Raw genomic sequence first — 19,885 nt, 5'->3', positions numbered from 1 at the left:
GATTTTCTGCTGCCGGATGTGTGCATTTCTGACAGAGGAGTGTCAAAGCCTCCAACTGTAACCGTGGATTTGTGTGTTTCTTGTTACAGATCTGTCCGTTTGTCTCGTGTGTTTGAATGCTCCCTTGTTAGGAACATAGACATTAGGGATTATTATGTCCTTTTAGAGTATTGACTCCTTTGTTATTATGTAACGTTCCTCTTTGTCGTCGCTGATAATTTTTCTGATCCTAACGTCTGTTTTGTTCTGAAGTTAGCATTGCTCCTCCAGCTTCCTGTTGATTTGTGTCAGTGGGATAGATGTTTCTCTGTCCCTTTCCTTTGGTCTATCTTTATACTTAAAGTGGGTTTCTTATGGACAACATATAGTTGGGTGTTTTCTAGTCTCCTGACTGTCTTCTCCCTCCCGTTCACATTTGAAGTGATAATTGTTGCAGTGGGACTAAGCGCTCAAATTTGTGACTGCTTCCCATTTCTGTTCTCCCCTTTTCCACCTTCTCTGGCCTCGATTGAGCATTTTGTGTGATTTCATTGTGTCCCTTCCTCAGCACACTGACTTGACTTCTCGCCGCACCTCTGTTCGTGGGGGCCCTGGGGTTTTCGCCCCACGTTTACAACTCAAGTACATCCACTTTCACACATTGCCGCGTCCCCGGTAGCGCAGGCGCCTGAGACCTGGGTGTCCCCGTCACCCCCGTGTCATCCCTTATAAAACCGGGACTCTGTTTCACTTGCACGTGTGCTGGGCTCACTACCATTAATCTGAACACATTCATCTGTTGGGTGAATTAAGAAAAAGGAAAGATTTTATCTTTCACATATTCCTTCCCCAGTGCTCTTGTCTGTACAGACTCAGGTTTCCAACCTGTTTCATCGTTCTCCCTGAAGAACTAATATTTCTTATAGGGCATGTCTACCAAGGAATCCCCTCCAGTTTTGTTTGAAAAAGTTTTTGTCTTTAGTTCTTCTTTACTTTTTTTTAGTTTTTGTTTGTTTGTTTGTTTGTTTGTTTAGAGAGGGAGGGAGACAGAGTGTGAGCCAGGGACAGACAGAGAGAGAGGGAGACACAGAATCCCAAGCAGGCTCCAGGCTCTGAGCTATTGGCACAGAGCCCGACGTGGGGCTCAAACTCACGAACCTTGAGATCATGACCTGAGCCGAAGTCGGACGCTTAACCAACTGAGCCATCCAGGCACCCAGAAATCAGTGTTTTGGTTTTTTTTTTTTTTTTTAATTTTTTAATGTTTATTTATTTTTTAGAGAGAAAAACAGAAAAGTCGGGGGAGGGGCAGAGAGAGAGGGAGACACAGAATCCAAAGCAGACTCCGGGCTCCAGGCTGTCAGCACAGAGGCTGATGGGGGGCTCAAACCCATAGACTGTGAGATCATGATCCGAGCTAAAGTCGGACGCTTAACCTACTGAGCCACCCAGGCACCCCAGTTCTTTTTTACTTTTGATGGACAGTTTCTTTTTCTTTTCTTTTTTTTTTTCTTCTTATGTTTTCATTTTATTCATTTCCAGAGAGAGTGCACGCATTCCAGAGAGAGTGGGGGAGGGGCAGTGAGAAGGACAGACCGAATCCCAAGCAGGCTCTGCACCAGCAGCACAGAGCCCGATGTGGGGCTTGAACCCACGAACTGTGAGAGCATGATCTGAGCCAAGATCAAGAGTCAGAGGCTCAACTGACTGAGCCCTCCAGGGGCCTTTTTTTTTTTTTTTTAATTTTTTTTTTTCAACGTTTATTTATTTTTGGGACAGAGAGAGACAGAGCATGAACGGGGGAGGGGCAGAGAGAGAGGGAGACACAGAATCGGAAACAGGCTCCAGGCTCTGAGCCATCAGCCCAGAGCCCGACGTGGGGCTCGAACTCACGGACCGCGAGATAGTGACCTGGCTGAAGTCGGACACTTAACCGACTGCGCCACCCAGGCGCCCCTCCAGGGGCCTTTTAAGTTTTCATTTTAATCCCAACTACCGTAGAGTGTTGTGTTTGAAGGACGGTGTCTCTGGGCATGGAATTCTACTCTTGTTGCCTGCACAAGATGCCCTCTGTGATTCTTCCCCATTTTGTTCTCTAGGTAAGAGTTCTTTGCTCTGGCTTCTTTCAAGACTCTCCATCTTTGGTTTTCTGCAGTTTGAATATGAAATGCGCAAGTGTAGGGTTTTTGGTATTTGCTGTGATTGGTGTCCTCTGAGCTTCCTGGGTCTGTGGTTTGGTGTCTGTCATTAATTTTGAAAACTTCTCAGCTACTACTTCATGTATTTCTCCTACTTTCTCCCTCTGTCCTCTGGCTGTCATTGCCATGATGCATGCACATATCTTTTGTAATTGTCCCCAACCCCCCAGTGTTGTGTGCGTTCCGCTCTCTGCATCTCACTGTGGAACGTCTCTGCTGCCTGCCTTCGAGCTCGCTGGCTCTCTCCTGGACCTCAGGCACCCCAGGTTTCGCCTGTCTCGCGCTGGTTTGGATGTGCAGCCTTTCCTTCGGACCCTTGTTAGCTTCCTGTCCACTTACAGAGCTCAGTTCATGCACGCTGTCTGCTCTTTCTGCTAGAACCTGAGCAGATGGATCATAGTTATTTTAAATTCCGAGTCTCAGGATTCCAGAACCTCTGCCTTATCGGAGTCAGGTTCCGATGTTGTCTCTTCAGACTGAATTTTTTCTTGCCTTTAGCATGGCTTATAATCGTTCTAAAAGGTGGCCATGGTAATGGAACCTGAGCCGCCAAGTTGGCCTGCCTGGCAGGTGGGTTGTGTCTGATCTCTCCTGCATCAGGCTCAGATTCCTCTGCTGTCTTTACGCTTCGTCTCCACTGTGGTCCTGGGGCTTGTCTGCCGGACTCCCTCCCAGCCCCTGCATCTGCGGCTTTTTCTGCTCTGATCCCCTCACCTGCTGGAGCCCTGAGGAGGGCGTGGCGGAAGGGGACACTCTGCAGTCAGCTTTTTGTGGGGTTCCTCTTCTGTGGCCTGTGTTTCTGGGCTGTGACCTTCCCGTTCTTGTCCTCTTGGAGTGGGGGCGGCGGGGGGGAGGCCGTAGGAGCTCGTGGGGGAAGCCGTCCCCAGCAGAGTAAAGCTCAGGTGACATCTGCACTGCACAACAGCCCTTTCCTTTGGAGCATGCTCTGAGCTCCGGTCAGAACTTTCTCTCCCCTTCCAGTGCCAGAGAGAGACCAGGGGATATTTTTCCTTGGCTTCTCACAGTGAGAATTTGGTGGGTTCCTGGAAATGAGACCCGAGGGAGCGTGGGGCCCCCAGGAAACTGTCTCCTGCTCGTCTGCGTTCAGCTCCAGCCTCTTGCCCAGTTGTCATCCAGCGTCCCTGTCAGCTCACATCTGCCCCGGGTGAGCATGTCCCTTCAAGTTCTGGGAGACTGGGACCTCACTTCTGATGGGTCCAGGCAGTCACTGATTTTCAGTTCGTTCCATGTTTTTCTTGTTGTAAAGACAGGAAATAGGGCTTCTAAGCTCTTTACGGGTCAGAGTTGAACCGTGAATCTCCCTCCTCTGTTATTTGGTTATTGTTAATATGTAGGAAAGCTAACTTTAAAAACAAACCATCTTATCAAAGTCACTTATTCTAATAGTTTTTCAGTTGAGGCTTTGGAGTTAACTAGGTAATCAACCATAATACTCGCAAATAATAACTACTTGGTCTCCTTTTGTGTCTTTCTGTATTTTACAGGAACGTTTGCCCTATTTCCTGTCCTTTCTTTTTTCCCTGTGTGCGCGAACACCTTTTCATCTGACGGGTCATAAAGTGAGGGCCTTGCCACCATCTCAAAAGAACAGCTTCCCCTGAGGCGCCGGGCAGGTGCGGTACGAGCGGTCACGGGGCCAGGACAGTGTCTGCTCCGCCGGGACGGCCAGCGCCAGCCAGGCGACGGCGGCCTGGGCCCTCTCTCTCTCGAGCTTTGCAGCCGGTGTCGGAAACACTGCCGTCTGCTAACACAAAGCAGAGGGAGGGTGGGAGGCGCCAGGAAGGCGTCCGTCCCCAGCGAGCGTGTCTGCTTGTTTCCTGTCGCTGGGGTCCTGGGCCCGTCTGCTGACACCTTTGCCAGGAGGCACAGCAGTCTCGAGCACCCGTGTCAGAGCCAAGATGAGGGTCCACCGGCCCGCTGGGAGATAGATGCAAGGGACGCATCAGGAGTTTCCAGGGTGACTTACAGAAACAGCTTCTGCCATGTGCCTGGCTCCGCCCGCTTCCCCGTTGGAGGGATGGGTTCCCTCCGTGGCCCCTGGGGGAGGCAGTGCAGGGCCGAGGCCCCACTCCTCACTCCCTGGCAGGTCCCACCTTCCTAAGCCCCGGAATGATCTCCTCCCAGATCCCAGTTCGGTCACCTCCGGGTGTCCTTGTCCTCTCCCGGCTGGAACTACACTTCCCAGAATGCACTCTTCGGCTTGGCACTCCCTTCCTGCCAAGCTGTTAGTAACCAGGTGCAAACGTTTCCGTCAGTTGGCAGAGAACAACCTTGAAGAACCTTGACGGTGTCTGGAGTTCAGAAAACTTAGTGATGGGTAAGCCTGCTTTTGCTGTCTTGGGCCAACAAACGAAAATTTAAATTTCATGGAGAAGATTTAAATTTTTGTTTTTGCATTTCGGTTGAGGTTTTAATAAAAGAAGAAAAAAATGAAACTAAAAGCCTGTCTGATTTACTTGAAGAGGTAGAAAGTGGCAAATAGGCTTAAGTCCCTTACTTCTTATGCTCATTTGTTTGACTTTCAAGTTTATCTTACTTTCATTTTTCTAATGAAGTATGATTTACATGGAGTGAAAGACACCAGTCTGAAGGATGTGATTGGATGGATTTTGACATATTTCACGTAACTTGACATTTGGATCTTAGAATTGCCCTGTTGGTCGTCCCCTGCACCGCTTCATTGAAAACAGGAGGAGACACGGTGGCGGCAGGGCCGTGCGCAGGGGTGCAGGTGCCGAGGACCTGGCTCACCCCGTGCTGGGGGGCGGCGTCCGGGGGCACTAGACCTGGCAGGAGGCGTGGAATCCCCCTGCCCACCACCGGCAGGTTAGTGCCTGCCCCGTCATCCTTACTCGATTAAAATTCGTCACAGCCGAGAGCAACTTGCCAGGAAGCCAGGAGAACTACGCTTGAAGAACCTAATTCAGAGCAGTTAGGTTCTCCGTGGCAGAATCCCACGCCTCCTGGGGCTGGAGGTTTGGTGGACGTGCGTGCTGGTCGTGGACCCTGGGCGAGGCGACCCAGAGTCTCCTGACATTGACTTAATGGCACGCACCTTCCACGCAGGTTCTAACTTTTGCTGCTCAAAATGGTGTTTCTTTGAAGAGTCATTCCAGAAACTTTGCGTTGCCAAAGAAACACTGCTTCCTTCCACTTGAATGTGACGCGTCAGAGGAGCTTCTGCAGGTCCATCAGGCGACTTCTGTGGGCCTCAGAAACCACTGGTGTCTGGGTGTGTCTTGTCTCCCCAAGGGCTTGCTGAGCCTCCTGTACGGAGGCTCTGTGTGACCTACTGTGCACCCTCCTGCCGCTGCAAAGCCCACTGAACGGGTTTACACAGAACTGGTTAGAGGCAGAAGTTAGACCCTCAGCTGTCTCTCCCACTTGCTCTCCTGAAGACACCCTCTCACCCCGGGTCCCGGTGCTGTGACCCTGCTGAGCCCACCCCTCTGGGGGTTTTGACCTGTCCTGGGGTGATGTCCACCCTTGGCCCCGACCCCCCTCCAGGCTGCCAGCCTGGGACACCGGCCCCTGCTGGACTTTCCCCCTGACCCGCACCCGTCCACCTATCCCTGTTCTCCTCCACTCTTCCTGGCCCGCATCACCTCTTAAGCCCCTCTTCCCATTTTGTGGTTCCGGCGATTCTGTCCTCCGGGCTTCCAGTATGAGTCCCCTCAGCCCACCTCCCTGGTCCCCACCCTGGGCAGGCTGTCCCTCTGTGTCACCTCACCCAGCCGTAGTCACTCACTCCAGCCCCTCCCCCCGGTCCCCTGTCCCCTGCCCGAGCCCCCACAGCACAGCACCTGCGCTCTGGCCTGCAGTCGTCGTCACCAAGGAAAGAGGGAACGGGCCAGACCCGTGCTAGCAGACCACCTGGGGTGCTGCTGTCTTGTCCCAAGGCCCTGCATCAGCACCCCAGAGGTAGAGAGGGTGCAGTCCAGGGCTGCTGGGATGGGCCAGGCTCCGCCTGCGTCTGCCTGCATTAGCTGGGTGGGCGGTCACAGTCCCCCGTCCCCCACCCTCCACAAGGTCTCAGAGCACCTTTTCCACCTGTGTGCTGTTCCTGTCTTCTCTCCCCCCTCCCCCTCCCTCCCTCCCTCCCTCTCTCACTCCCCCTCCCCCCCCCCTTCTGGTGTCACTTTGTCGGAATTGCTTGTGCAGACACCTCTCTTGCCTACTGGCAAGTGAGGGCTGACACAGAAAGCCCCCAGATCCTCCGAGAATCACCTTCAGTGGTTCCAGGGCCAGCACCTGCGGGGGGAGGAGGCCCAGCAGACCCCCGGGCCCCTGCAGGGGTGTCGGGAGGATGTCCACATGCCCGGGCCCTGACCACTGACTCACACTGTAAGCTGCAGTTGTCATTCAAACGCATCTTCAGAAATTGGGGTATTTTACCCCCAGGTCAGTAGTTCTAGATTTTCTTAAAACACCAAAACAATCTGCAAGAGAAGGCTGTCTCCCTGTGGGCAGCAGTCGGCCAGCACAGACCAGAGGCCCTGGGAGGCTAGGCTGCCCCCTGAAGTGCCAGCTGAGGTTGGAGTCACCTGGCCACTCATGAACCTGTGCTGTGGTGACAGTAAACAGGTCCTGGGAAGGCGTTCCCAGGCTCGGATTGTTTTTTCTTTTCATGTTTGTTTGCTTTGCGGAAGTTTCAAATCTGAATGTTTTCACTGAGGTACAGTTAATGTAAGTAAAACAGCCCTTGGGTGTCCCTCCGTGACTCCTATGTGACGCCATCATCCAGAGTCCCCGGATCTCCACGCCCTCCTGCCCCAGCCCCCACCCCACACCCATTTACCTATTCTAGAATTTCATGCAGATAGAAACGCAGATTGCGTACATGGTCTCTTTTGTGGCATGACATTTTTCAGGGAAATCTGATCATGTTTTCATAGCCTTGCTGCACTGTGGTCGGACGACATGGTGGGGACTCTCTTTACTTTCTGACCATTTACGAGGTCAGTTTTCGTGAGGCTTGGAGAGGAGATTCTGCAGTCTCGGGCGCGGAGCACAGCGTCGCGCGCTCAGAACTAGCTCTCTAGTCGTGTGGAGCGAGCCCTCCGTGCCGTGCTGTTCTCTCGGACCCACGCGAACCACGGTTCCTGCTGGTTTCTTCCTGTGAGCATCTGTGTGTCGTCAGTAGTTTCTGCTTTGTCACGGCTGCCGCTGGTCGCCTGCGTCTTCCTGACCGCGCGGTCTTCGCCGGGACCGGGACCCTGAGCGCTCTGGAGAGCCGTGCTCTGTCTGTTCTAACGCGTCTTGGGTGGAAGTTCATGTTCCCTCACCACGGGAGCACGATGCCAGCTTTCCCTTGGGCCCGCCTTTGCCTGGCTCTGAAATGCCTTTCTGAGTGATTCTGTCTGGTGAATCTCTCCTTTGCAGCAAGAGTCGAAGGTCTTGCTCTGTGATCCAGTGTGAAAACCTTGTCCTTTTCATAGGTGAGTTCCGGTACGTGTGGCTTTAGCTCTGCCTTATTTTTTATATTGTACCTTGACGTATGTTTTTAGAGTAAAACCTTCCCCACTTGGTCTGTGTTTGGCTTGCCTGCCTCCGTGACGTCGCCACTCGGGGGTAGACCTCGGGCATGGTCAGGGCGGCCACCGCCTGGGACCAGTTCTCCTGGGGAACGCTTCCGTGACTTTCTGGGAATCCCTTTGCTGTCACTTCCCTGTGGCTGCCTGGCGAAGGCTGTCCTTTGGTGGTGTCCTCAGAATGCGCTGTAGCAGAGATCCCTGAGTGTTAGTGTAGAGACCATCCATCACGGCGCCGTCCAACAGGAGCACAGCGTGAGCTCGGACATGGTTTGAAATTGTCCTGTAGCACACTGAGAAGGTAAAGAGAGGGCCGCCTGGCTGGCTCAGTCAGTGAGCGTACGACTCTTGATCTCAGGGTTGGGAGTTCAAGTCCCACGATTGGCCTGGAACCTGCTTAAAAATAAAAAGGTAAAGAGAAACAGGTGAAGTGAACTTTAATGCTATATTTTATTTAACCCAATATTATCTGAAACGTTATTTCAGTACATAACCATCGGAACCTAAAAGTTACTGAGATGTCTGAAGTCCTTTTTGTGCTGAGTTTTTGAAATCCGTGTGTGTCTTAGCCTTAAAGCACATCTCAGTGGACCAGCGCCTCCAGATGTCCACGTGGGGCCGTGAGCGGCTGTGTCAGACACACCTGTGGCAGCTACAAAATCCGTGACGCTCACTCTCCCCGTGCATCTTGTAAGTGTGGCACTAGCATCTGCCGGACGCTGCTGTGGAGGAACCGTTGGTCCGCTCTGGGCCTCTGCGGGCTCGCCTGTTGTCGCGTTTCATATGAGTGGAATCAGGGTGCATGGTCTTTTTCTTGGTTCATCCACGTGGTAGCATTTGTCAGTGCTTCAGTCCTTTTAAGTTTATTTACGAGAGAGAGCACGCACGCGCAGGAGGGGGCAAAGAGAGGGATGGAGGGAGGGAGAGAGAGAGAGAGAGAGTGTGTGATTGGTTGATTGATTCCCAAGCAGGCCCTGTGCTGTCACTGCAGAGCCCGACGTGGGGCTCTGTCCCACGAATCATGAGATCGTGACCTGAGCTGAAATCAAGAGTCAGACGCTTAACGGACTGAGCCCCCAGGTCCCCTCTTCATTCCTTTTTATGACGGATACTGTTCCTCCGTCTGGCTCTGCCACGTCGTGCTCACCCACTCGTCAGCCGGAAGCCGCTGGGAGGTTTCCGCATCCAGCAGCTGTGAACAGCAGCCACGCGGACGCGTGTCGTCCTCTCACAGGAGGACACCCAGCCGTGGGACTCGCGCCCGGCCCAGGTCCCCCCTCCCCTCTCCCCCTCCCCCTTCCCCCGCCCCCGCCATAGTCTCTCCCCCTCCCCCACCCTCGCCCCCCACCTGTCTTTGCACAGGCTGCACGTTGCACACGCCCCCAGCCCAAGTCTCCAAACCTCTTGACTTTGTTTTCGTTTTACTCTTCTCGTTGTCCTCTGTAGCGCGTCTGCCGTGAGTCCCATGCTGTCCTCGTCCACCTCCACTCCCAGCTTCTTGATGCGTCTCTCCCGACTTCTTTCTGCTGGAGTTTCACCTCTCCTGCTCTCCTGCCGCTTCTCTCCCACATTCTTGCATTTCTTCCTGGAGGTGGTTGCTTCACCGCGCACAGAGCCGTGTGCACAGAGTGGGCACGCAGAGCCGCGTGTACAGACCCATGTGCGCAGACCCATGGGCACAGAGCCGTGTGCGCAGACTGGGTACAGACCCGTGCGTGCAGACTTGTGTGCAGAGCCTACACTGACAGCCTCCTCTGGGCCCTGGTGGGGGTCAGTGCTCCTTCAGTCTTCGGGCTCTAGGCCCCACGTCCACTCTCAGGCTCTCGCGGTTGGCACAGTCTGACGGGAATGCAGGATGCTCATGAAGCGGGGGGGGCGGGGGGTCCTGTGTCCCTGAAGGTCAGTGGCACCCGCCAGGGGCCCGGCTCCTTTCCTGCTGCTTGTGAACACGGGCAGGGTCCCAGGGCCACCCCAGCCCCCACACAGCCCTCCTGCGCATTTTGGTGGCCGTGGGTTGTGTCTGTGACCTGACTTCCCTGAGAGCCAAGGCCAGGGAAAGGTTTTCAATTATCTCTGTTGTCGTTTTTTATTCCTTTCTGAAAGAGGTGATAATGCTCACCTACCAACCCTGTTCCCTCAGAGAGATCCCCAGAGAGATTTTGAGGCAAGAAAGAGCATAACCCAGCTCTCTCTGTCTGTCCGTCTGTCTATCCCCATCTCTGGGTCCTTCCCTGTCTCTCTGTCTGTCCATCTGTCTGTCCCCATCTCTGGGTCCTTCCTGTCTGTCTCTATGTCTGTGTCTGTCTGTCTCCCCCCAGTCTCTGGGTCTTCCCCCATCTCTGGGTCCTTCCGTGTTTGTCTCTCTGTGTCTGTCTGTCTGTCTCCCTCCGTCTCTGGGTCCTTCCCGGTCTGTCTCTCTGTCTGTCCTTCCCCTGTCTCTGGGTCCTTCCCTGTCTCTGTGTCTGTCCGTCTGTCTCCCTCCATCTCTGGGTCCTTTCCTGTCTGTCTCTCTGTGTCTGTCCGTCTGCCTCCCTCCGTCTCTGGGTCCTTCCCGGTCTGTCTCTCTGTCTGTCTCCCTCCGTCTCTGGGTCCTTCCCGGTCTGTCTCTCTGTCTGTCCTTCCCCTGTCTCTGGGTCCTTCCCTGTCTCTGTGTCTGTCCGTCTGTCTCCCTCCATCTCTGGGTCCTTTCCTGTCTGTCTCTCTGTGTCTGTCCGTCTGCCTCCCTCCGTCTCTGGGTCCTTCCCGGTCTGTCTCTCTGTCTGTCTCCCTCCGTCTCTGGGTCCTTCCCGGTCTGTCTCTCTGTCTGTCCTTCCCCTGTCTCTGGGTCCTTCCCTGTCTCTGTGTCTGTCCGTCTGCCTCCCTCCGTCTCTGGGTCCTTCCCTGTCTGTCTCTCTGTGTCTGTCCGTCTGCCTCCCTCCGTCTCTGGGTCCTTCCCTGTCTGTCTCCCTCCCCCTCATCCCAGGCGCACGGGGCCTGGCTGCAGTTCCACCACCACCACCCTAGGCTATGTGCCCAGGGGAAGGGCCACGCTCACCAGCCCAGGCGGGCACTGCTCTCACTCAGAGGGGACTGGACCAGCAGGTGGGGCCTGGACAGCGGCTCCAAGTGCTGCCCTGGACGCGACACAGGGTCCACTGGACAGAGAGCATCTCAGAGGCTGTGGCTGGCTGGCTGGCTGGCTGGCTGGCTGAAAAACAGCGATTTCTGTTTATTCTGAGAACCGCAGGCCCAAACCATCCGAGCTTTGCTCTCCCCTTGTCTCCCTGATGCCTTGAACCTCGGGCGCTGCTCGCCAGCCCTGCATCCCAGACATCAGTGCGTGCAGCTGGCTCTCCCTGCAGGGCAGCCCTGGGATCTGGCCCTTTCCACCGGCGACACGGGGCCCAGGCCGCCCTCTTCCGCCACCAGGCACATGCTGCCCCCGCGTCTCCCACTCAGACCTCCCCAGGGTCCTCCAGGATCTGGCCCGGCTGGCCCTGGGGAAGCCTCCGTGTCCCGGAGCGGCCACAGGCCCTCTCCCACCGCGGCCTCTGCACGCGTCTCAGGGAGCCGTCCTCCGCCCTCGAAGTTTCAAGCTCAAATGCCACACAGCCCCACCCCCTTTCGGCTTGTCGCCTCTTTTGCCACACATTCAGCATCCTTTTCTTATTTCTTGGTGGACTGCTCTCTTCCCTCGGGACACCGGTGTCCCTGTGAGCAGGGTGTTTGTCTGCTCTGTCCCGCTCCAGACCTTTGACTATGAAGCTTTTATTCCTGGTCTCCACCATAGGTGGTAGCCGAAGTCCCGACTTCACTCTTCTCTTGTCGTCTAACTACGAAAGTCTTATGGCCATGCTCACTCCCAGCTGTCCACAGGCCATCTGCAGAGGCCGGGAGGAGCCGGCCAGCTGGGGGAAGGAGCGGCCCCACCCCTCCCCGGCCACCTGAGTCTGCCCGGGTGGGCTCCCACGGTGGAGGGGCGACCCGCCGTTTTCCACCCACAGCTGCTCCCACTTCTTGCCGCCAGCCTGGCGCAGGGCAGCCCTCCTCCGCGGGTCCCGTCTTCCTTGGACTTGGCCTCAGCCCCGCCCACCCCCAGGCCCTCTTGCTGTCTCCCCCGTGTGGGAGCTGCGTCTGACAAGATGACATTTGCTGTCTCTCCCCGGCTTGACGGCCAGCTGGTGCGCGTTCATGGAGGCACCAGCTCTGCTGTCTGCGCGAGGGCGTGCTCCCTCACCGAGCGTGGACACGGAGCCCACTGACCGCCTCTTCCCTCTGTCCTCAGAGCCCCCCACGATGAACCCAGTGGTGGAGCCGCTGTCCTGGATGCTGGGCACCTGGCTGTCCGACCCGCCGGGAGCCGGCACCTTCCCGACGCTGCAGCCCTTCCGGTACCTGGAGGAGGTGTACATCTCCCACGTGGGCCAGCCCGTGCTGAACTTCTCGTAAGTGTGCCCCCGACCGCGTGCAAGAGCAGGTCCGGGCCGGGGACGGAGCGGCGGGCGCCGGGTGGGAAGACACAAAGGAACTTGGTTGTATTTCGGAGACGCGCCCTCTCCCTGCCCCGAATCTGGTCGCACAGTGGGTAACGAGGTGCTTTCTCGTGGTCACGTTTCTGAAGACGCGCGGCTGACCACAAAGCCTCAGGCGTGTTGATGCAAACACACCATCAGTGGTGCCGGCACTCAGTTAAGTTCCCTGTGCCTGCCGCGGTCCTGTATGGAGACCAGCCACCCCCGTGTCACTGAGAATAAAATGACGAACATGCCTTTCCCAGAATTCCCCCCTGAGCTCAGCCGTGTGAGGTCTCAGAGAAGCGGTTAGTATTGTGGTTCTCAGATTCGTGCCACACAGCCAAGCGCACGGCCTTTGAGGTCCTCTGTCAGCACCCTGACTTCGTGCCTGCTGTGTCCTATGTGGGGGTTGGTGGGACCCCCGAGCATGATAATAGCTCCCAAGAGGCAAAGCCTGGGGTGAGGGTGGGATTTGACTGTGCTCGTGGGGTGCGTGGGACCGAAAAGCACGGAGGGGCCTTGCGGGAGGCGTGTGCCTAAACTGTGGAGACCGAGTTTCTGTCATCAAGGTCACTGTCGGTCGTGATGGTCGGGAAGATGGGGACACAGACAAGAGCGAGGGCGGGTGGCACCTGGAGGAGCGGCTTCTGGGTTGGAGACAGAAAGTCCTGACGTACCTGGCAGCCGGGCCACACACGTGGTCTCTCGTGTCTCTTGGGCCGTGTCTTTTATGTGTCTCTGCATTTTCCACATGAACAAGAAGCTGTTTATTTTACATTTGGTGGGTGGGGGCTTCATACAGTGAGACGGGCACGTGCACGCAGCCTGGCCCTGTCTCGGGGGTATCCGCTACCTGGGCCTTCACCCTCCTGCCCGCTAGGTTCAACGCCTTCCACCCAGACACGCACAAGCCCATGCACAGGGAGTGTGGCTTCATCCGCCTCAAGCCCGACACCAACAAGGTGGCCTTCGTCAGCGCCCAGAACACAGGTACTGTCCCTGGACGGCCCGCCCCCTGCCCGCATGCCAGTAGAGGGGTGGCCAGCGCCAGAGGTGGCATCTGCGTCCCGCCTGCCACTCTGCAAGTGCCCTCTGGGAAGCATCAGGCCTTCGGACAGGCCCGGCGGGGCTGGCGGGAGGGAGCTGGTGGCAGGGGCTGCGGGTCCCCTTTTCCCCTGAGCTGCACACGGGTGTTTCCTGTAGGCTGGGGCTGCGTGGAGGGAACCAGACCAGGAGGCCCACACGTGGCCCGAGGTTCTCTAGAAGTCCGCACTGCCCCCAGTGCCAGGCCACCCTAAGATAGCTCATAGGGTTGATTAATTGGAAATTACTCAAATCACACCTGCTTGACCTTTAACCTTGCTCACTGGTCCAAGTGAGGCTCACTTCCTAGAAGCAGGTGGACAGTCAGAACCAGCCCGACTTGGGGTGGGCCTGCCCAAGGCAGTAGTGAGCTGGAGGTCGGGGGGCAGCGAACGGCCGGGAGGGGGATGCCTCCTGGCCTTTTTCATGGGGCCGAGGGCAGGGCCAGGGTCAGGGCACCCCCGGAGAGAATGACCCTCCACAGACCCCCCCCCCCCCCGCCCTGGCTATAAGACGACCCGTGAGTCTTTCCCCCTCGACGCCTGGGAGTCTCTGTGCTGGCCAGGGGGACAGGTCGTTGCCTCGATGGCTTCAAAGTTCAGACCTGTTGAAGCCTGGGGTGCAAAGGCCGGTGGTGGGAGCAGCGGCGTAGGAAGCCGCGGGCGGGACACTGAGGACTGGCGGTCCCACAGGCATCGTGGAGGTGGAGGAGGGCGAGGTGAACGGGCAGGAGCTATGCATCACGTCCCACTCCGTCGCCAGGATCTCCTTCGCCAAGGAGCCCCACGTGGAGCAGGTGAGTCCACACTGCAGTCCCCTCGCGGGTGCCCTCGCCACCATCACACCCTTGGGCCAGGGTCACGGCCCATCCCTTCGCCTAAAGTCTGCCTTTCTGCTTGACCGAGCCTGTCTGCCCGTGCTTTCTCATGCCCACGTGGGGGTGTGCCACCATTCAGACACCTGGTCCCTGGCCAGTGGGCGGGGGCCTCGGGTTTGCCGTTTTTCTGGCACACACATCCTTCTGCGTTTGTGCTGTCCGCTTTGGCGAGATTTCTCCCGATTGAATTGCTGGGTCAGAGGCACATTTTAAATTGTGACAGATTCCATTAAATTGCTTTTCTTGACCACTGCGTTCCCACCAGCATTGCGTGAGGGCACCCGGCTCGCTGCTCCTTCATCAGCGCTGCTCGCAGACTTACTGGCCCTCGCAAGTCTGATGGATCAAAGACGGCATCTCGGCTGTGTTTACGTTGAACTCGTGGATGCAGGGAGCGTCCCCACGTCTCCTCTCATACTTGATGTTCGCGGTCCTTGCCTGTGTTGTGTGCGTTGTCATTTACGGGAGCTTTCTGTGTGCGTGGCTGGTACCCCCGTGTCTGCTGCTTATGTGACACAGTCCCCATTTGGTGGCACGTGGTAGTTTGGCTTGTCCTGTGCTCCACCACCTGTTGTGAGCTTTCCTGTCGCTCCCTCCAGGGGTCTTTCCCTCCATGGCGTCTGGATTTGCGTTCTGGCTCTGGGAGGTGTTTCTGCTCAGATGATCAAAGTATCCAAGCATCCCTCCCTTCCCCACGCTCTTGTAGCTTTTCACACTCAGACCCTAGTCCGTCCCAGGTTTGTTTTCCCATGATGCCGTGTACAGACACGTGGTGACCAGTGCCCCACAGACCTGAAGTGTCCTGCCTGGCTCGGACCCGTCCCACAGATGGGAGAGGAAGTGTCCGTCTGTCTGTCCGCCTCCTCACTGATAGTAATTTAAAATTGTTCAATAACATAGGTTCCCGATACTCTTTTCTCTAAGTTTCCTTGGTGAATTCTTCAGCACTTCCTCTTCTGCATGAGCCGTATGTGCTGGGCTGCACAAGTGCACGAATGAATCCCGGGAGAAGCGGCCTCCTCGTCTACAGCGGCACACAGCGGCTCGGGGCTGTGTTGCCATGGTTTCAGGTCTAGTTTGTGCTCTTTCGGGGGCACCAAGTTTCTTTCTTTATAATCTTGTGTAATTACATAGGTGTTGGACATTTCATGGCAGGTGACGTCGTGGTCCTCTCTAGCGTTCGTGGCTGTACCGACGGCATGTGGCTTCGCCTTCTGATTGCTGTTGGTGGTGGGAGGGCTCTGGTTTCTGTCCACCTGTGCTGAACTGGGACGTGTCTGTCACGTCTGACAGCTGGTTCTTGGGCACAACCCTGACCGAGCAGAGACGTGTGTTGGCGCTCACCCCGTGAGGGGCTCGCGGGCTGGTCGGGTAAGGACATCCTGTTTCTACTATGTTTTTACTGTGGTAAGAATTATATTCAGGAAGGGGTTTTGAGTTTCATCAAATGCTTTTGCAGCCTCTTTTGGGAGGATTCTGTGTTTTTTCTCATTGAAGCTGTTGACGCGGTGAATCAGAATAATAACTTCTAAGTGTTGAGGCGTGCCTGCTTTTTGAGGGTAGCTCCTACTTGCGTGATTTTCAGGAATTATTATCCATTTGGGTATCAGTTTTTCACAGAGTGAGCTGGGAGCTTTTTAGTGGTTTCCGTTCCCTGACAAGGAGGGAGCCCCATGGAAATTGCCTGTTCCTGGTGGGTGTCCAGGGGACAGCATCTGGGCCCAGCCTGGGCGGCCCCTGCTTCCCTCCCTGCTTGCCCGACCCTCTCCCTCGTTGCTCCGTTGGCAGCCTCCCCTCACGGTTCCCGGGAAAGGTGCCCTTTCTTCTAGGTTTTCAAGTTTGAGGAAGAAGTGACACTTACTGGTCTCTCTCTGCCATTCTGTGTCCACCTTACATCTCTGATCTTTTGCGTATGACCGTTTTCTCTTTTTCTTGCCCGTACTTGCCAGAGGTTACTTATTTTATCAGGGTTTTATGGAGGTGGGGGGAGCTTTATTTTTGCTGGAGAACTGACTTTGGGCTTTAGGAAACAGAGGAGCCCCTCTCTGCAGGACAGAGGAGGTGAGGTGAAGCCTGTGGGGGCAGGGCCAGAGGAAAGCTCAGCCCCGCAGAGCGACCCGGCCGACCGAAGGCTGGTGGGTGCCGGGGTTGGCCTCCCCGCTGGCTCGACATGGACAGAACCTGGAAGTGAGAAGCTCACACTTGGGGCCAGAAGAAGGGAGGGGAGCGGGGACTGGAAGTATGTGTCTGTCCTCCCAGCAGCTGGCAGGCGGAACGCCTGGCTTCTGCAGACCCCTGGGAGTGGCAGGTGTCGGGACAGGTCCCTGCCTGTCTGCTACTGAAGCCCAACCCCGTCCTCACCCTTCTCTGTTACTTGCCATCTGTGTTTGGTCGTTCAGGACTCCACACTGTCCACACGGCTCTGAGACAGTGGGTCTAGCCCCTGCCCTCATCTGACACTGAGGATCAGAGAGGCCCTGCCTTCCAGAAACTGCCTGCGTCCTGAGGTGCTGACTTGTGCGGTCAGGCTGCTCTGACGGCCAGTGAGGCTGAGCAGTGTCCATCCCTGCCTGCTTGGTCCCTCCTTTTGGGACGTCCTGACCCGGCCCTCTGACCCGCGTCCACTGTGTCTGTCCCGCCGGCTTCATCCCCATATAATTTCTTCGTCCCCATATAATTTGGATATAAGCTCCTTGTCAGTTACTTGTGGTGCCAGTATCCGTTCCTGTCTGTATCACTTCCTCCTCTTACTAAACTTTAATTATATGTGGTTCAATTTCCCAGGCTCTCCTTTCTGGATTGGTTTTGGTGTTTCTTAATTAAGCGGTCTTCCCTGAACACTGTCAGAAAATACGTATTCTATGTATTTTTTTCCGGAAGCATTACAGCTTGACTTAAAACCTCCCCTTCAGCTCATCAACGCACCTGGACTTTTGTGCAGATAAAAGGCTCGCTGTCCCAGCCCCAGCCGGAAAGGCCTGCGTCGCCCTCCCCGTCCAGGCAACCTGCCTGTCTGCCACCCCCCTCCCCGTCCAGGCGCCCTGCCTGTCCACCCTGGGCCAGTCCGCTGTGTTTTAATTATTAGAGATTACTAGAATTTTCTTTTTTTTTTTACTTAAAAAAAATCAACACTTTTGAAGTATAGTTACGTAGAATTAGCACATACACTTGAGGTGTCCATGCCCGTAAGTCAAGACCATAATAGCCCGGCCCCCCAGCCCCTGCCCCCCAACCAGGGCCAGATTTCTGTTGCCACAGACTAGCTGTGCGACTTCTGGGACCCCTTATGAATGGAACCATCCAGTATTTACTCCTTTCGTTCAGGGAAACACTTGTGAGATTCGTTCCTGCTATTGCTCGTAGCGGAAGCTTGGGTGTTCTGATGCCCAGGGCACGTCTGTCACAGCTTTGTCTGCTCTCTTTGACGGACGTGGGTTGGTTTGTTTCCAGCTCTGGGCCGTCACGAGCGCCTGTGTGCTCCTGCACGCAGACACGTGGTTTCACTTCTCGGGTGACGACCTCGGCCTGCCACCGCCCGGTCCCGTAGCGAGCGCCAGGCTTACTGGTGCCCAGCGCGACCGCACCACGGTCCCCGGGCCACCCTCTCTGCGGCACTGGTCCTCGAGTGGCCGCAGACGGCATTCCCTGTGCTGATAAACACACCCCCGGATGCCTGACGGGGTCGCACCCTCCTGGTGCCCGTTTCTCATCTGTGAAGCCAGCGCCCGCATCCTGTGCCCCTGTCGCCCAGCTCTGAAGGTTACGCGTTCTGGACGCAAGGTCTGCACGTTGACACGGTAACAGCGTTCCAGCTGATGACTTAGCTTTTCGTTTCGTTAACAAAGTGTCTTACTTTTCACGTTCTGTTACCAGTCTTGTCTTTTACGGTTTGTCCTTTTAATGCCCTTTCGTAAGTTGTTTTGCCCAAGCCAGGCAGCAGAGGTGAGTAACTTGCATTTTCTCCAAGAATTTTTATGGTTTTCTGTTTCACTTTAAGGTTTATGATTTTGGAATTGATGTTTTTTTGTTGTTTTTTTTTTTTTTCCTTAATGTTTATTTATTTTTGAGAAAGAGAGACAGAGCACGAGTGGGGGAGGAACAGAGAGAGAGGGAGACACAGAATCTGAAGCAGACTCCTGTTTCTGAGCTGTCAGCACAGACTCAGGGCTCGAACCCACGAACCGCATGATCATGACCTGAGCTAAAGTCAGACACTTAGCCAAGCCACCCAGGCGCCCCTGCTATATTATTCTCTTAGCGTGATTCATTATAGGAACAGTTTTTCAGATGTTGAACCAACCTTATATCCTTCAGGTAAACCCCACCTGATTGTAATGATTTATCATTTTTAGTTATTGCTGAATTTTTGTGTTGCTTAAGTACATAAATTGGAGAAGTTTTGCTTCATATTATTTTTTATTCTAATCATCCTGAGTTTAATTTCCTCCTGTTTTTTGATTTCTTAAATGGGAAGCTTGCATCATTGATATCTAACCCATTTTTAGTTTGTAACACTTGAAACTATGAATTTTCCTGTAAGCCCTGCTTCAGCTGCCTCCCGCAGGTATTAGTAGAGTGTGTTCTTACGACCTCCTAGCTCAAAATATTTTCTCTAGTGACTTTCTTCTTGGAACTGGATTATTTGGAAGGTATGCTACTACTTTCCAAATATTTAAGGATTTTCTACTTATCGTATTGCTAGTGACTTCTAATTCAACTCTGTAAAGCCCAGAGAACGTGTTCTTAGAGTTACTTTATGCCACAATGTGTGCTATAACTTGGTGAATATACCATACACAGTCCAGATGAGTAAGAAGTCGACAGTTGTGGGGTGCAGCGGACCTGACACTGTTAGGTCAGGTCGCTTGATGGCGTCATTCAGATTTCTAGCATACAACTGAACTTTTTGGGGGAGGGAGTCTGGTTCTATCTGATTGCAGACAGGTGTTAAACTCTCCAACAATGATTGAGGCTAATTCTCTCCTTTACTTCCGCCTGCTTTTGCTTCACAACTTTGAAGCTCTGTTATTAAATGCATACGTATGATATTTCATGTTTATGACATGTTACCCTTGGTAACTTGCGTGTACCTTGAAGTTGGAGAGTAACACAACCATACCTGCTCTCCGGTGGTGGTTGTCTATGTGCCGTGTCTGTCTTCCTACCTTTCTGCATTGAACCTCTTTGTCTGCATTCAGAGTACATCTCTTGTAGGCTTGCTTTTTTTGTCAAAAAACTCTATACTTTAACTGCAATGTTGAGTCCACTTATATTTAAGAACAATATTACTAGTATGGTTGGTGTAAGACCGCCACCTTGATTTGTTTTTTTGTGCTTTCTTGTTTTTGTTCCTTTACTGCATTCTCTTGGGTTAAATATATTTGGCATTCTGTCGTATTCTGTTAGGGTTTTTTTTATGTTTGTTTATTTATTTATTTTTTAGAGAGAGAGAGTGAGGGGGGGCCAGAGAGAGAATCCCAAGCAGGCTCCGCATGGCCTGTGCAGAGCCCAACACAGGCTGTAACCCACGAACCACGAGATCATGACCTGAACTGAAACCAAGAGTCAGAGGGTTCACTGAGCCACCCAGGTGCCCCCCCGCCCCGCTTTTTCTTATTGAAATATAGTTGACACAAGACGTCACGTCACTCTCAGGTGTACAACGCGGTGACCGGACGGCGTGGGCAGGACGCCGTGCTCCCA

General features: G+C 54.6%; 1 protein-coding gene across 3 annotated transcripts in view; it reads left to right on the top strand.

The window, feature by feature from the left end:
* The window catches only part of THAP4 (THAP domain containing 4), a 41,777-nt gene that overhangs the window by 12,774 nt on the left and 9,118 nt on the right, over nt 1-19,885 (top strand). For 2 of the 3 annotated variants that reach the window (XM_043578445.1, XM_043578444.1), the window contains exons 3-5: nt 11,994-12,153; nt 13,103-13,212; nt 13,998-14,101. In XM_043578445.1, the coding sequence (XP_043434380.1) occupies nt 11,994-12,153; nt 13,103-13,212; nt 13,998-14,101 (374 nt within the window). Of the gene's footprint in view, nt 1-4,276; nt 4,516-11,993; nt 12,154-13,102; nt 13,213-13,997; nt 14,102-19,885 lie in introns of those variants that run through there. The other variant, XM_043578446.1, reaches the window with a different exon arrangement.

The sequence above is a fragment of the Prionailurus bengalensis genome, chromosome C1 (genome assembly GCF_016509475.1).
Source record: "Prionailurus bengalensis isolate Pbe53 chromosome C1, Fcat_Pben_1.1_paternal_pri, whole genome shotgun sequence".
NCBI classification, from domain to species: Eukaryota; Metazoa; Chordata; class Mammalia; order Carnivora; family Felidae; genus Prionailurus; species Prionailurus bengalensis.
This window is presented reverse-complemented; position numbering and strand designations above follow the sequence as displayed.